Source organism: Oncorhynchus nerka, linkage group LG25 (genome assembly GCF_034236695.1).
Source record: "Oncorhynchus nerka isolate Pitt River linkage group LG25, Oner_Uvic_2.0, whole genome shotgun sequence".
NCBI lineage: Eukaryota > Metazoa > Chordata > Actinopteri > Salmoniformes > Salmonidae > Oncorhynchus > Oncorhynchus nerka.
Genome location: NC_088420.1, coordinates 13,840,914 through 13,856,903, shown reverse-complemented (window position 1 = coordinate 13,856,903; position 15,990 = coordinate 13,840,914). Strand labels below are relative to the sequence as shown.

The following is a 15,990-nucleotide window of genomic DNA, read 5'->3' as shown; positions in this document are numbered from 1 at the left end:
ATGAAGTATTGACACAGATATAATGGCTTTCCTGAAATATTGGATTTCTAGAAACAGCTATGCTGCCAGTCCTGCCGAAGCCTATGGGAGAGGTTCTCCTCAGCTCACCTGGACAACCGAGCTCCGCTTGGCCTCGCGGAAGGAGAGCCTGTTCTCGTTGTAGCGCTTCTTCTTCTCCTCCTCTGTCCTCTTCTTCTGTTCTTCCTCGCGGTTCTTCTCCAGGTCCTCAAAGTTCATCTTGATCCTGCCTGGAGGTCGTGACAGCTTTGCCGGCACCACACGGACCAGGATGGTGTCATCTCCCTCCTGACATAAATGGACAAAAGCCATTGTTAGAAGAGTAAATTACAATAACATAAGATACGATAAGACAAGACAGTACTTCATTTAGCACATCAAACATCAACAAAACAAACCATTTCCTGGTCTGTGAACTTTACAAATGCTGAAGTGGTCGTGTTTATTCAAGTAATGGACTAAACCTATGTTGTACATTATGAAATTATAGTTGATACCTCTCAACTAAAAAAGAAAATCCCCACAAACAAAACACACACACACACACACACACACACACACACACACACACACACACACACACACACACACACACACACACACACACACACACACACACACACAGAAGATAGGCCTTGAAGGAGAACGTTCTTTTGGTAATGGCCAACATTTGCAGTAGACCTGTCAGTGAACGTCAGCCCTAAGATAGGAGAGTCTAATTCGGTCAGCTAGCTAGGAAGCAGGGGCTCATTTAGACAGTCAGTGGTGTGGGAAACATTTACCAGTCACATGCTGTCTATACCCGGCAGTGTCTGTGGCTCAAGCAGCAGCAGTAGAACTCATTAGCCCAGTTGTTTCTATCCCACTCAGTCAGTACTGGCTCCGATTGAAGCTACCTCCCAGGCTCAATAAACCAGGATGAATTCCCCAAGTTTTCACTAACTTTTACAGTATAGGTACATGCAGTAGGTTGCAGTGAAAGGAGACAATGAAGAGATGGGTTTATCCAGCTTTCATCATGTTCAAGAGACAAATGACTCCAATTCAGTGGAGTAGAACTAATAACAACACTGTGTGAACAGTAAGCACTGAATATAAACAGACAATATCCATGCAGCCTGTCCATCCACAGCCAAACCAAACGTATTTCCACAAAAAGGAAACCCTTTCAATAGGCTTTGTCAGAGTAACTATATTGGAACATCTCTGTAATTGCCCTGTGCCAAGATAGAAAGTACATTCAGTACCACTCTTCCTTTAATTTAATTACATTAGAATTAGTCTAGTAGTACTAAGTACTATGTAATTCCCTATCTAGTACAAGGTCATTAACATATTCATTAGAGTGATCCTGAAATGGCATGCAAAGGTTAGCAGGTGCCACAGGTGTATTAGCAGGTGTATTTCAATTGAATTTGAAAGAATAACATGAAGGTTTTCTATTGTATACTTGAAATTTGCACTATAAATTTGAACAAATTTGAAATGTAAAAAAATGTGTTATTACTTGTAACCATCCAGTACCTTGTTGTATCTAGGTCAACCTCGATTTGGTAATGAAGAACTGGCTTCAATCTAGTTTGGCATGGCTACAACTACAGCTAGCCTAGCATTAGACTCGGCTTCCAGGCTTCACTCACGTCATACCGAAGGTGAGATGAAAGCCCGTGGCAGAGACTAGCCTAGCTTTAATGCACAGCGCTGGATGCTTTAATGCTTTAAACATGTAATGCGTTAATGCACAGTGCTGAATGCTTCTTAAGCAGCCAGCCTATTTCAGTTTATGGCACATTCTAAGGCCTGTATCTGAAGAAGGCTGTGTGATGACACATCTGAAGATTTATATGATATACACTACCTATTAAAAGTTTTAGAACACCTACTCGTTCAAGGGTTTTCTTTATTTTGACCATTTCTACATTGTAGAATAATAGTGAAGACATCAAAACTACAAATTGTGTTAAAGAAATCAAAATATATTTTATATTTGAAATTCGTCAAATAGCCCCCCGTTGCCTTGATGACAGCTTTGCACGCACTTGGCATTCTCTCAACCAGCTTCACCTGGAATGCTTTTCCAACAGTCTTGAAGGAGTTCCCACAAATGCTGAGAACTTGTTGGCTGTTTTTCCGTCAATCTGCGGTCCGACTCATCCCAAACCATCTCAATTTGGTTGAGGTCGGGGGATTGTGGAGGCCAGGTCATCTGATGCAGCACTCCATCACTCTCCTTCTTGGTCAAAAAGCCCTTACACAGCCTGGAGGTGTGTTTTGGGTCATTGACCTGTTGAAAAACAAATGATAGTCCCACTAAGCCAAACCAGATGGGAGGGCGCATCTCTGCAGAATGCTGTGGTAGCCATGTTGGTTAAATCACAGACAGTGTCACCAGCAAAGCACCCCCGCACCATAACACCTCCTCCATGCTTCATGGTGGGAAATACACATGTGGAGATTATCCGTTCACCCACACCGTGTCTCACAAAGATACAGCGGTTGGAACCAAAAATATCAAATTTGGACTCCAGACCAAAGGACACATTTCCATTGGTCTGATGTCCATTGCTCGTGTTTCTTGGCCCAAGCATGTCATTTCTTATTGGTGTCCTTTAGTAGTGATTTCTTTGCAGCATTTCGACCATGAAGGTCTGATTCACATAGTCTCCTCTGAACAGTTGATGTTGAGATGTGTCTGTTACTTGAACTCTGTGAAGCATTTACTTGGGCTGCAATTTCTGAGGCAGGTAACTTATCCTCTGCAGCAGAGGTAACTGTGGGTCTTCCATTCCTGTGGCGGTCCACATGAGAGCCAGTTTCATCATAGCACTTGATAGTAATGATGGACTGTCGTTTCTGGTTGCTTATTTGAGCTGTTCTTGCCATAATATAGACTTGCTCTTTTACCAAATAGGGCTATCTTCTGTATACCCCCCTACCTTGTCACAACACAACTGATTGGCTCAAATAAATTATTTTAAGAAGGCACACTTGTTCATTTAAATGCATTCCAGGTGACTACCTCATGAAGCTGGTTGAGAGAATGCCAAGAGTGTGAAAAGCTGTCATCAAGGCAAAGGGTGGCTACTCTGAAGAATCTCAAATATAAAACATTTAAAAATTGTTTAACACTTTTTTGGTTACTACATGATTCCATATGTGTTATTTAATAGTTTTGATGTCTTCACTATTATTATACAATGTAGAAAATAGTAGAAAACCCTTGAATGAGTTGGTATTCTAAAACTTTTGACCGGTACTGTATCTCTGATAGTATATACTGTATCAGACACGATATGTGCTCTCAGAGCTGCAATGGATTGCAGCACCACTCAAGTCCTTTGCAGCAACTGTTAGCCTTTCAAATGGCACTTAAAATACATCATCCAGGTGGCAGTTGAGGATTACCTGACTGATTACACAGAGGTGGAGGCCAGTCCCTCATCGGGGGCAGCGATTGAGCAATCCAGCCCTGATGTACCGCTTCCCTTATAGGCTACGTTACAGTTTACCTCTGGCCCAACGAAGGAATCCCGCAAGCTTACCTCTGCGGCTTTCTTGGCCAGCTCCTTCTGCATCTTCGCTTTCTCCATGATGTCCTGGGTGGCGCGCTTCTTCCTCTCCTCCTCCATCCGCTTCCTCTCCTCCTCTTGTCTCTGCTTCTCCATCTCGGCAAACTTCCCCTTCACACTGCCTGTAGAGTGTAGACCCCACATGTTGATGATGAGACCACAGTACAAACACCAGGGTCGTGTTCATTAGGCCCGCAAAGTTTTACAACAGTTTGCAATGGACATGATAATGAGCGTTAATTATTGGTTAGGTCCAGGTAGTCTCACCCTGTTTCAATATGTTTCTTTCCATTTGTTGCCTAATGAATACAACCCAATGGGTGAGATGAGGATAAGGACAGCACCCTCCTCCTCAGCCATCTCCCAGCCCACATGCCCCCCATTTCCTACCTGTGATCTTGGGGACGTAGGATTTCTCTACCTTGGCCGGCTTCACCTCCTCCTCCTCATCACTGGAGGCGAGTAGTTCTTTTATCTGTGGTGGATCAGAGGGAGAGCGTTGCTGAGAGGTTACCGGTTTATCTGGGATCATCTGCTCTGCACGCTAGCCACCTCAGGAGCCATGCTGGGCCCAGAAAGTACTCAAGGTCCTAATCTGGTAAAATAGCACGAGCATGTGACCCACAGGGAGGCCTCTGATTGGATCATGCGGTTGTGACATAGGGGGAGATCAACACTTAGGCATCCAGTCTCTAAGAGTTAGCTACTACAGTGCAGGGCGTTTTCTTCTCTCCTCCTGAGTATCACGGTGTTCCACCCTTGTATCAGACGTTGCTTGTTTTACTGTAATGTGTCCTGTGATACAGCTTTTAATAAAGGACAACATGCGTAAAATAGAAAATGTATTTAGTATGTTCTCAATTATCCCCATGTTTTGGGTATAAGTTTGCCCTAAATTGACATAAGCACAAACCAAGCACATCTATAACATAATTGTTAAGATATTTCAATAGAAAGTTGAGATTTTTTTGTGCAAAGTGATATGATGCTGATATGAGTTTTCCAGTACACCCACACTGCTGTTGTTGAGGCTCGTGCTCCATGCCATGCAGGTCACAGTTAGTTGGAGTTAACTCTCTCTGTGTTTGACCTCCGACCTGTTGCTTCCTGCGGTTGTATTCTCTCTCCTTGACGTACTGCTCCTTCCTTTTCTGGTGCTCCTCTAGGCTCCTCCTACTGTTGCGCTCCTCCCTGGCCTTCTGCATGGCCTCAAACTTGTTCTTCACGTCAGCCTTACCGATCTGGGGCACGTAGCTCCTGGCCACCGGCTTTTTGGAGCGCAGAAGTCTCTGGAGTAAGACGAAAATACAAGAAATGAATTGCTAAGGTTCATATATAGGAGTGTGGTTCTCAGATCTAAAAGAGATGTTTTGAATAGTATTATTTAGCTGAACGCTACAGAAACGTTATGAAAGATCTACAGGCCGTCAATCCCTAACACAAGGATAGGCAACTTTGATGGGGGTGGGGGCCACAAAAAATCTGAACTCATCATGAGGGGCCGCAGTTGCTAGCAGGTCTTACCCACACATGTAGTCAGAGCCGGCCCTAGCCTTTTGGGGGCCCTAAGCTAAATTTGATCCACAAAAGGGGGCCCGCAGCCGGCCAGTTGCCCATCCCTGCCCTAGTGTGGTTGACTCAGCAATGTGCTACACTTCAGATTGACTCTTTTGAATGGTAAATCTATCCAGAAGCAAAGTACATATCACATATATCCATTTCAACTGTTGATAGCAAGATGAACACCACGCCCATTGAGGGCCGTGCCTCACCTTTTGTTTCAGAGCCACCTCAGATACGTTCTGTGACTGGTCCTTCTCTTCTTTCTCTGACTCATCGTTCATGTCATGTGCCACTCCATTTTGTGCCACATCATTCTTGTCCTTCCTGGATCTTGAACTTTGCCTTGCCTTAACTGTATAATTTTCTTTGTGCTCCACATCATTCCTGTCGTGTGCCTCATCTTCTTCCTCCTCCTCTTCCTCAGGCTCTGTGCGAACCTCATCCTCTTCGGTGTGAACTTCTTCCTCATTGTCGCTGTGCGCCTCATTCTTTTCTTGTGCCTCATCATGTTCGTCATGGGACACATCGTTATTTGTGTATGCCTCATTGTCTTTGTGTGCCAAATCATGCTTGTCGTGTTCCACATCGTCCTCTTTGTGTGCCACATGGCCATGCAACTCGTTCATGTTGTCGTTGTTCTCTTTATCACTCATTTTGTGTGCTTCATCACACATATCATGTGCCACATCAGTCATGTCGTGTGCGACATCAGCTATATTTTGTGCTACCTCAGTCATGTTCACGCCACGCTGACAAATTAACAGAGCCCTCTTCAAATGTTACCTGTCAAAAAAATAAAAACACCATTATGGTATGGTACAATAACAAAAAACATCTTTCTCTTCACATAATCATGTATTATTCATAATTTATTATTCATATTCAGACCCCTTCCCCTTTCCCACATTTTTTAAAAGTTACAGCCATATTCTTAGATGTATTCATCTACACACAATAATACCCTATCATGACAAAGTGGGAAAAAAAACATAAATATCTTATTTACATAAGTATTCAGACCCTTTGCTATGACACTCAAAATTGAGCTCAGGTGCATCCTGTTTCCATTGATCATCCTTGAGATGTTTCTACAACTTGATTGGAGTCCACCTGTGGTCAATTCAATTGATTGGACATGATTTGGAAAGGCACACACCTGTCTGTATAAGGTCCCACAGTTGACAGTACATGTCAGATCATAAAACAAGCCATCAGGTCGAAGGAATTGTCCATAGAGCTTCGAGACAGGATTGTGTCGAGGCACAGATTTGGGGAAGGGTACCAAAACATTCCTGCAGCTTTGAAGGTCCCCAAGAACACAATGGCCTCCATCATTCTTAAATGAAAGAAGTTTGGAACCACTAAGACTCTTTTTAGAGCTGGCCGACCCGGCCAAACTGAGCAACCGGAGAAGGGTCTTGGTCAGGGAGGTGACCAAGAACCCAATGGTCACTCTGACAGAGCTCTAGAGTTCCTCTGTGGAGATGGGAGAACCTTCCAGAAGGACAACCATCTCTGCAGCACTTTACCAATCAGGCCTTTATGGTAGAGTGGCCAGACGGAAGCCATTTCTCAGTAAAAGGCACATAACAGCCCGCTTGGAGTTTCCAAATGCCCCCTAAAGGACTCTCAGACCATGAGAAACAAGATGCTCTGGTCTGATGAAACCAAGATTGAAATTTTTGGCCTGAATGCCAAGCGTCACATCTGGAGGAAACCTGGCACCATCAATATGGTGAAGCAGGGTGGTGGCAGCATCATGCTGTGGCAATGTTTTTCAGCGGCTGGGAGACTAGTCAGGATCGAGGCATGATTGAACGGAGCAAAGTACAGAGGGATCCTTGATGAAAACCTGTTCCAGAGCGCTCAGGACCTCAGCCAAGACAACGCAGGAGTGGCTTCGGGACAAGTCTCTGAATGTCCTTGAGTGGCCCAGCCAGAGCCCTGACTTGAACCCAATCGAACATATCTGGGGAGACCTGAAAATAACTGTGCAGCGACGCTCCCCATCCAACCTGGCAGAGCTTGAGAGGATCTGCGGAGAAGAATGGGAGAAACTCCCCAAATACAGGTGTGCCAAGCCCAAGAAGACTCGAGGCTGTAATCGCTGGCAAAGATGATTCAACAAAGTACTGAGTAAAGGGTCTAAATACTTATGTAAATGTATTATTTTCTAAATGCTTTATATACACTTTTCGAATGAGATGTACATCACGTTCTTGCCTTCTCAAGTTATACCATTTTCATTTCCTTGAATCATTTTTGTCCGCAACATCAACTTCTAAGGCTGCTCCCCACTAGATAGCACCGCCACCTCATACTCTGCTTCAAAACTCAATAGGACAGACAGTGACTTCTCAGTTTCACCATGCTCGGGACCGGGTCTGTGTCGCACCAAACGGCGGGCGTCACAGACACAGGGAATCTTTTCGTTACTCCACCACAACACTTAACGCCACGGTCTGAATACTTATGTGATATTTCATTTACATTACATTTAAGTCATTTAGCAGACGCTCTTATCCAGAGCGACTTACAAATTGGTGCATTCACCTTATGACATCCAGTGGAACAGTAGTGCATCTAAATCTTTTAAGGGGGGGGGGGGGGGGGGTGAGAGGGATTACTTTATCCTATCCTAGGTATTCCTTAAAGAGGTGTTTTTTTTTATGTTGTATAAATTAGCAAACATTTCTAAAAACCTGTTGTTGCTTTGTCATTATGGGGTACTGTTTGTAGATTGATTAGGGGGGAAATGATTTAGTCCATTTTAGAATAAGGCTATAACTTAACAAAATGTGGAAAAGGTCAAGAGGTCTGAATACTTTACAAATGCACTGTATATCCCTTCAAAATGTGTATGAGGCTCCTCTGCCCCATCATGAAACATACTGTAAAGAAAAACGCTAGCAAAATGTAGTCTCATTCACCTCGGTTTTCCTCAAAGACGGGCAACGTAATGGTGAAACATTTCTCCCAATGATGAACTTCAGATTGAGTTTATTGAATACCGAATGCAGAGCTAGGACAACAATTTTACCAGTAAACATTATGTAGTGCCCTTTCTGAAGTCTGGTGTGGTAAATGGCTAGCCTATACATGTATGGACTTTAATAATGTGTGTAACTTTTAATATCTGTATCTGTTTCACTACACTCTTTAAAAAAGGGTTCCAAAAAGTTTCTACCAAGAACCATTTTGATCTGAAGAACCCTTTTTGGATGACAAGAGTTTTTTGTAAGGCAAAGGGTTCTACCTTGAACCTTTAACATCCTAAGAACTGTTTTTGGAATACAGGGTTCTTTGATGATTCTTTGGAAGGCAAGAAGAATTCTTTGGAAGGCAAGAAGGGTTCTATATAAAACCAACTATAATATTTCCCAGGATGCTCTATTGCATGGAGATTTTCAGAATTGTTTGTTTTATGGTAATCTCTGTGCTTTTGCATGTACATTGATTGGTTGATTCGTTTTATGCTACAGGAAGATAACAAATATACAGTTTGTAAAAAATAATCCAATCTATTAGTAATTTGATTTATTGGACCTGTTACTGAGATGTTTTTTCCAGTTTAGATGATTGAGGTAGTCTCAGTATTCAATCTTCCCTATCCTGGTAGTCATGCAGAATGCAAGTTACAGGTGATTAACGTTTCCACTTGTTGGATATCCTAACTCTGGCTGGATTCCAGTAGGAATTACACGTCACTTTGCAAGCCAGCATAATGTGATTTGCAGGCCTAAAGTGACCTGTCAACCAGGATCTTCTCTAACACCACTGTGTTAGGGTATAACTAGGCCCTCAAAGAAAGTCCTTATGACGTATATAATCTATTGTCATAAATAATAAAATTTTAAAGGCTAATAAGGCTGGGGGAACCATTCATAGCAGTTCTAGGAATAATCTTTAGATGATAAAATGGTTATTGGTAGGACACTTCAAAGATGGTTATAAGCAGAACCTTTCATATCGGGTTCTAGGCAGAATTACACTGAACAAAAATATAAACAAAGCATGTAAAGTGTTGGCCCATGTTTCATGAGCTGAAAAAAAAAATCCCAGAAATGTTCCACTTTGTCACGTCTTGACCATAGAAAGCCTTTATTTTCTATGGTGGAGTAGGTCAGGGTGTGACTGGGGGGGGGGGGGTGTTCTAGAATCTAGATTATTATTTCTCTGTGTAGTCTAGTTTTTAGATATCTATGTTGGCCTGGTATGGTTCTCAATCAGAGGCAGCTATCTATCGTTGTCTCTGATTGGGGATCATATTTAGGTAGCCTTTTCCCACCTGTTGTTTGTGGGCTCTTGTTTTTGTATTGTTGCTTTTGAGCCCTACAAGGCTGTATGTTCATTTGTTTGTTTCTCTTTATTGTTTTTGTTGCTGGTTCACATTCTATAAATTATGATGAACCCAAATCACGCTGTGCCTTGGTTTACCCATTTCGACGAGCATTGCACACTTGCACAAATTTTCACACGTATTTCTCTCAAATTTTGTGCACAAATATGTTTACATCCCTGTTAGTGAGCATTTGTCCTTAGCTAAAATAATCAATCCACCTGACAGGTGTGGTGAATCAAGAAGCTAATTAAACAGCATTATTCCACAGGTGCACCTTGTGCTGGGGATAATAAAAGGTCACTTTAAAATGTACATTTTTTCCACACAACACAAGTATTTATGTCTGCAACAAAGCCATTTTGTTGGTGAAAATTCATTCTGATTCGCTGGGCCTGACTTCCCAGTGGGTGGGCCTGGCTTTCAAGTGGTTGGGCCTATGCCCTCCAAGGACCACCCATGGCTGCAACCTTGCCAAGTCATGTAAAATCCATAGACTAGGGCCTAATGAATTTATTTTATTTGACTGATTTCCTTCTATGAACTATAACTCTGTAAATTCTTTGAAATTGTTGCATATTGAGTTTATATTTTTATTCATTATATATCAGGGGGATCTTTGAAGAACCATCCATAGAGGGTTCTAGAAAGGGTTCTACCCAGCATCAAAAAGGGTTCCGCTATGGGGACAAACTTAAGAGTGTACCCTACATATATTTATACTGTACAGCAAACAAAGTGTACTGTGAAGCACTTTGTGATAACTGCTGCAAAATAGCTCTATAAAATACATGCGATTGATCGATACCCTACAGAATATCACATGATAAATACATATTTTTTTGCAGAGCAGCTGGTGTTTTGCGGGTGTCTGTTTGGGGAGGCAGGCACCTCATGGCTGCTGCAGTTTGGGGAAGGAAAGGGGTGCTCGTCCTCCACCTCCTCCCCTCAGTATGCTGAGCCACAGCACATTATGCAGGGCCAGGACACTAAGTATAGCCCGCTTGTGTGTCCAGACCATGTGTTCATGGCTATTTCTGATGAGTGGTATGCGGTTGGACAGAGCGAGGGTCGGTAGCCACATGTCACCCAACAGACCCTTGACAAAACATAAGACTTAGTACCAGCCTTAGTACCAGACTTAGTAACGCACTTATTACCAGCCTTAGTACCAGCCTTAGTACCAGCCTTAGTACCACACTTAGTACCACACTTATTACCAGCCTTAGTACCACACTTAGTACCAGCCTTAGTACCAGACTTAGTACCACACTTAGTACCAGATTTATTACCAGCCTTAGTACCACACTTAGTACCAGCCTTAGTACCAGCCTTAGTACCACACTTAGTACCAGATTTATTACCAGCCTTAGTACCACACTTAGTACCAGCCTTAGTACCAGCCTTAGTACCAGATTTATTACCAGCCTTAGTACCACACTTAGTACCAGCCTTAGTACCAGCCTTAGTACCACACTTAGTACCACACTTATTACCAGCCTTAGTACCACACTTAGTACCAGCCTTAGTACCAGCCTTAGTACCACACTTAGTACCAGATTTATTACCAGCCTTTGTACCAGCCTTAATACCACACTTATTACCAGCCTTCGTACCAGCCTTAGTATCACACTTAGTACCACACTTAGTACCACCCTTATTACCAGCCTTAGTACCAGCCTTAGTACCAGCCTTAGTACCAGCCCTAGTATCAGCCCTAGTATCAGCCTTAGTACCAGACTTAGTACCAGACTTATTACCAGCCTTAGTAACAGACTCAGTAACAGACTCAGTAACAGACTTAGTACCAGACTTAGTACCAGACAATCGGACGAGCAAGAGATAATTTGCCCATAGAGTCATCAGACACTAGAAAGGTTACTGTTTATCAGTGTGTTAGAAATGTAAGCTAAATGTAGAATGTATTATCATCAATACACTTGGTAATGATACTGAAGTAAACAGTCAGGGAGGTTTGGGGTTAACACGTGCTTAATAAAAAGAGACAGGCCATCAAATAACATTTGATTGATTTCATTGATTCATGGATTGAAAACTTGAAGGGTAGACCTAAATGTACCAAATGTTGATTTGTTGATGAACAGGCCTACTTAATTAACAGTGTATAGTTAGACTTTGAGTTAAATCAATCTCACATTACACACCTGATGAACAGCTGCGTTGGCACATATCACAGAAATTACTTTGATTGCGACAACTACTATGGTGTTGATGGTGTGGATTACCAGTCTGAAGGTTGAGAACAGAGAGAGTAACAGGTAATTAACTTGATTTTACCAAAATATTAATAACTCAAGACTACTTTCTAAGAGGTTATCTCGACTGGCTATGTTTCCCTCTGTCCAATTAATCATTAGACTGGGTTCAGAACGTCTGTCACAGCTGTGGAGCTGGTTAACAGACTGCACTGCCCTCTTCAATCCAGCTGCGATAACCAGGCATGATAATAAAGTCTATAATTCATATCAATTAAATGAATATACCCTTTTTAGCACAATATTGTGTCTGTGCATATCACAAATGGACAAAATGGTCAAATTTGGGGAAACAGTAAGCAAACACAATGTCCAAGTCACCATCTCTCTACAAAGAAGTTGTAGGCCTTTGCCAAAATACAATATAATTTCATGCATTTTTATAATACACTGTTTAAAAAAAATGTTTAGGGCAACTGAGCTGCCACCAACTTGAAGGAGACAAAACTTGAAAAACATCATCCTGGGACATTTTGAAACGTTACATGGTGTAACACCTTGCCAGGGACTAGGAACACTAACAGAAAAGGTTGAAAACACTATTTTGGTGTTTCGAGTCCAATTTAGTGCAGAATTGGTGCAGTTTCCTCTCTTAAGCTTCCAAACAGCATTCTGATGATTTGAATCCTGTCACGTGCAGAATTAAATCCTTTTGCTTGGTGTCTTAAAGTTTAGTATTGTTTTATGCTTTTGCTATTATATACTGCTTCAGCAGGCATTGTCAAGCACAGTGTTCGAACCACCAGCAGTAACTACAGGTTAAACTGAAAGAAGTAAAGATTCAGCACTAGTGTTTTCCATTGCCAAGCATGAATGTGGAAATGGATATTGTCCTCATTGAACTTCATTTGTCTGATGGTTTTAATATGCGTTCATCATGATCTATTACACCTCACGGCACAACAAGCTTAATACTAATATACAGTAGAAACATACTTTTCTTTCTTCAAACGTGCATACAACACCGTTGAAGAGATTAAAACCAGACTTCCAATGAGTTCAGTCACTCAATTGTCTCTCTCTTTGGTTATCCTCATGAAAGATACATTTTGAGCAACATATTAAGTTGGATTTACCTTATTTTAGGGTGTACTAAGTTAACATATGGAATTGTTTTAACAATGCATTGTTTAGCTATTTCATTTTGAATGTTAGGACCCCTTCAGGTATAGAAAAAAATGATATTTTATCAACAAACAAAAAAATGTATATTGAATTTGGCCTTTACTACTATAGCCCATAGAAACGCATTGAACAACACATTTATAAATGGCAAAAAAGGATTCTGAAGAAGGCCATTGAAGGCCGAAATGTCAAGCCTTTAAACTTATCTAATAAAACTAAGAATGTTGAATGGTGAGCGAGCGTTGTGCCTCTTCAATCAAATAAGACAGTCAAAAAATGAATCACAATGAATAAGGTTTTGACGTGTATTTCCTATATCTAGGAGATATAAGAAAACTCAGGAAATATTTTTGTTGTTTTGGACACATATTTAACCCCTTATTTTTGTTGGCACAATCCATTAGTTTGTATGGGTTACCTTCAGATGAGTCTAATGTGAGGGTGGTAGAGTAAAACGGAGAACACCGTCGTGTTCGTGAGAGTCTCCTTTTTCCATAATAATTTGTAGGCCAAACCGTTCAAAAGCTACAAACGTATTCGTTAGAAGACTGATTTTTGCGATGTCTCATGGTCTCACGGCCACCTTCCACCGTAGATGCGGAAGGACGACATAGTGGTGGATTGAGATATGATAGCTCTAGTTTAAACTGAGATTTTGATGGGATTTTTTATGTTATGATAGTTATGAAATGACAGAGGGGAAACAGATAGTGGGAGAAACAGTGGGAGTGAAAGAAACAGATTGAAGGGTTGGAGTTGAGATTTTAACCCCGGTCATTGGTGAGGAGGGCTGACCTGTCTAAACTGGGTGCGTTACCGCTAGAGAAAGGGCTCTGCATGACTTGCATACATTTTTATTAAGTATATGTTGGTTATTTTTCTTGTCAATTTCAGTTCACTCCAGGATTTTTTCTTTACAGTGTGGCTGTGTGGTTGAGTTGGCAAACTTTTACGAAATATACTCATTTACTGTCTCATAGGCCCTTACCATCAATCAATATTCAGGCTATAAATCAAATCAAATCAAATGTATTTATATAGCCCTTCGTACATCAGCTGATATCTCAAAGTGCTGTACAGAAACCCAGCCTAAAACCCCAAACAGCAAGCAATGCAGGTTTAGAAGCACCTTATAAACCATTTGCTTTTCTAAACCATTGACTGTATAAGAAACACAAGTTTTGTGTTTTGATGCTGCCTTTTACATGCACTGAAACTTCTTAAAAACTTCTGCATTCAACCCAACCCCTCTGAACCAGAGAGATGTGGGGAGCTGCCTTAATCGCCTTAATCAACATCCACAACAGAAGTTGTGTGGGGTTAAGTGCCTTGCTCAAAAGGCAGAACAGCAGATTTGAACACCTTGCCGGCTCAGGGATTTCAACCAGAAACCTTTTGGTTACTGGCCTAACACGCTTAACCGCTGGGATACCTGCCGCCCTCAACAACCACTTTGGGTGTTTCAGAGTACTACATTTCTGTTTTAAAACACATTCTGTGTACTTAAACACTTCCATTAGGTTTACCTTCAAACACCCTCCAAACATCAGATATCAGCTTAGGTGCCTTCATTTTTATGGTTTCATTACACAATTATGAATTTTGGAGACTTTCTATTTTTACAGTGTATTGTTGAAGCACTTCAATATGGTATATTAACTTAAGTATCCTACTGTATCAATTATGACCTTTATAGGTTGGTAAAAAATAATCAAAAGATATTAATTACCCTAAATATGATCTACAGGCTATTGCATTACCCTGATATAGTTACACTCATAAATACTTTTCTTGAGCGCACAATTCATGCAAGGATTTGTGTAGATTAACTTGAACTGCTATATCATCGTTAACCAATACATTTAGGCCTGGCAAGTCAAATCCTATTTTTGGTTAATAGTACACTCAGCTGCCACTAAATACCATGACAAGCTGCTAGAATAATCTGTGTATATAAAAATAAAAAATAAAAACATTTATTTGTTTGATGTTTGCTCATGTTTGCCCCTTTACGCTGGTGTAAACCAAACTATCATCATCTTTTATTTTACAGCTAAATAAAACAGCTGAATGGCAAAGCAAAGTCAACTAGGCCTGACTGAAATATATCACTTTTCAATTTTGCTTAGTCTTCTGAATAGCATTATGTTCTCCTTCACGTTACAAATCTCAATTTCCAGATCAACCATTGAGGGGCAAAATGTAAACTCTCCCCAACATGTGAATTTTAACATCCACATAACACACATTATCTTAAATTAAAGTTTTGCAGGAAAAAGTTTACCTGTTTCAGTGTAATATCCTCCTTATTTTATGACTTTTTTTCTGTGCAGATAGAGGATTAAAACAAATGTAATGTCAAGTATAGAAAACACAATTTGTCAAAGCACGGAGATGCCTGCGCCGCGTTCACGACTCAAAGTTTAATGCGTGAGGTTACGTATCCGCAACCAGCTTTCATGAAAGTACCGCTACTTTGGCCGTCAGCCGCATTCCGCGCGCGCCAGCGCCAGCTTCAGCTGTCGCCCCAAAAACGCATGGTCCTTCCTGTTCGCCCAACACAGATACAGCTGCATCTCTCTGCCATTAACCCAGACCGTGTTTTATCTGTCAAATTATATTCCCAGCCTTTGGAAAAATTATTTTGTGAGTAAATGTATACATTTTAATAAACTGTTTAACCTACCTTTCATTGGCTTGTTTTATTTTTTTTTTGCAATAGGCTACTACTAATTACTCTGCTACTACTAGTACTACTACTGCTACTACTACTACTACTACTACTACTACTACTACTACTGCTACTGCTACTGCTACGACTACTGCTACTACTACTATTGCTGCTACTACTGCTGCTACTATTGGTACTACTACTGCTACTACTACTACTACTTCTGCTACTGCTACTGCTACTACTACTACTGCTACTACTACCCCTACTACTACTGCTGCTGTTACTACTACCACTACTACTTCTGCTACTGCTACTACTATTGCTACTACTACTGCTACTACTTCTGCTACTGCTACTACTACTACTACTACTGCTACTGCTACTGCTACTGCTACTACAACTACTATGACTACTACCCCTACTACT

General features: G+C 41.3%; 1 protein-coding gene across 3 annotated transcripts in view; it reads right to left on the bottom strand.

Annotated features, from left to right (window-relative positions):
- Nucleotides 1–15,306, bottom strand: part of LOC115109055 (nexilin) — a 32,201-nt gene extending 16,895 nt beyond the window's left edge. For 2 of the 3 annotated variants that reach the window (XM_029633620.2, XM_029633618.2), the window contains exons 1-6: nucleotides 15,175–15,306; nucleotides 5,360–5,933; nucleotides 4,685–4,876; nucleotides 3,978–4,062; nucleotides 3,561–3,709; nucleotides 109–306 (exon numbers count right to left, since the gene is read on the bottom strand). In XM_029633620.2, coding sequence (XP_029489480.2) covers nucleotides 109–306; nucleotides 3,561–3,709; nucleotides 3,978–4,062; nucleotides 4,685–4,876; nucleotides 5,360–5,887 — 1,152 coding nt within the window. In that variant the 5' untranslated portion in view covers nucleotides 5,888–5,933; nucleotides 15,175–15,306. Of the gene's footprint in view, nucleotides 1–108; nucleotides 307–3,560; nucleotides 3,710–3,977; nucleotides 4,063–4,684; nucleotides 4,877–5,359; nucleotides 5,934–11,654; nucleotides 11,714–15,174 lie in introns of those variants that run through there. The other variant, XM_029633617.2, reaches the window with a different exon arrangement.
- Between the last annotated feature and the right edge of the window lie 684 nt (nucleotides 15,307–15,990).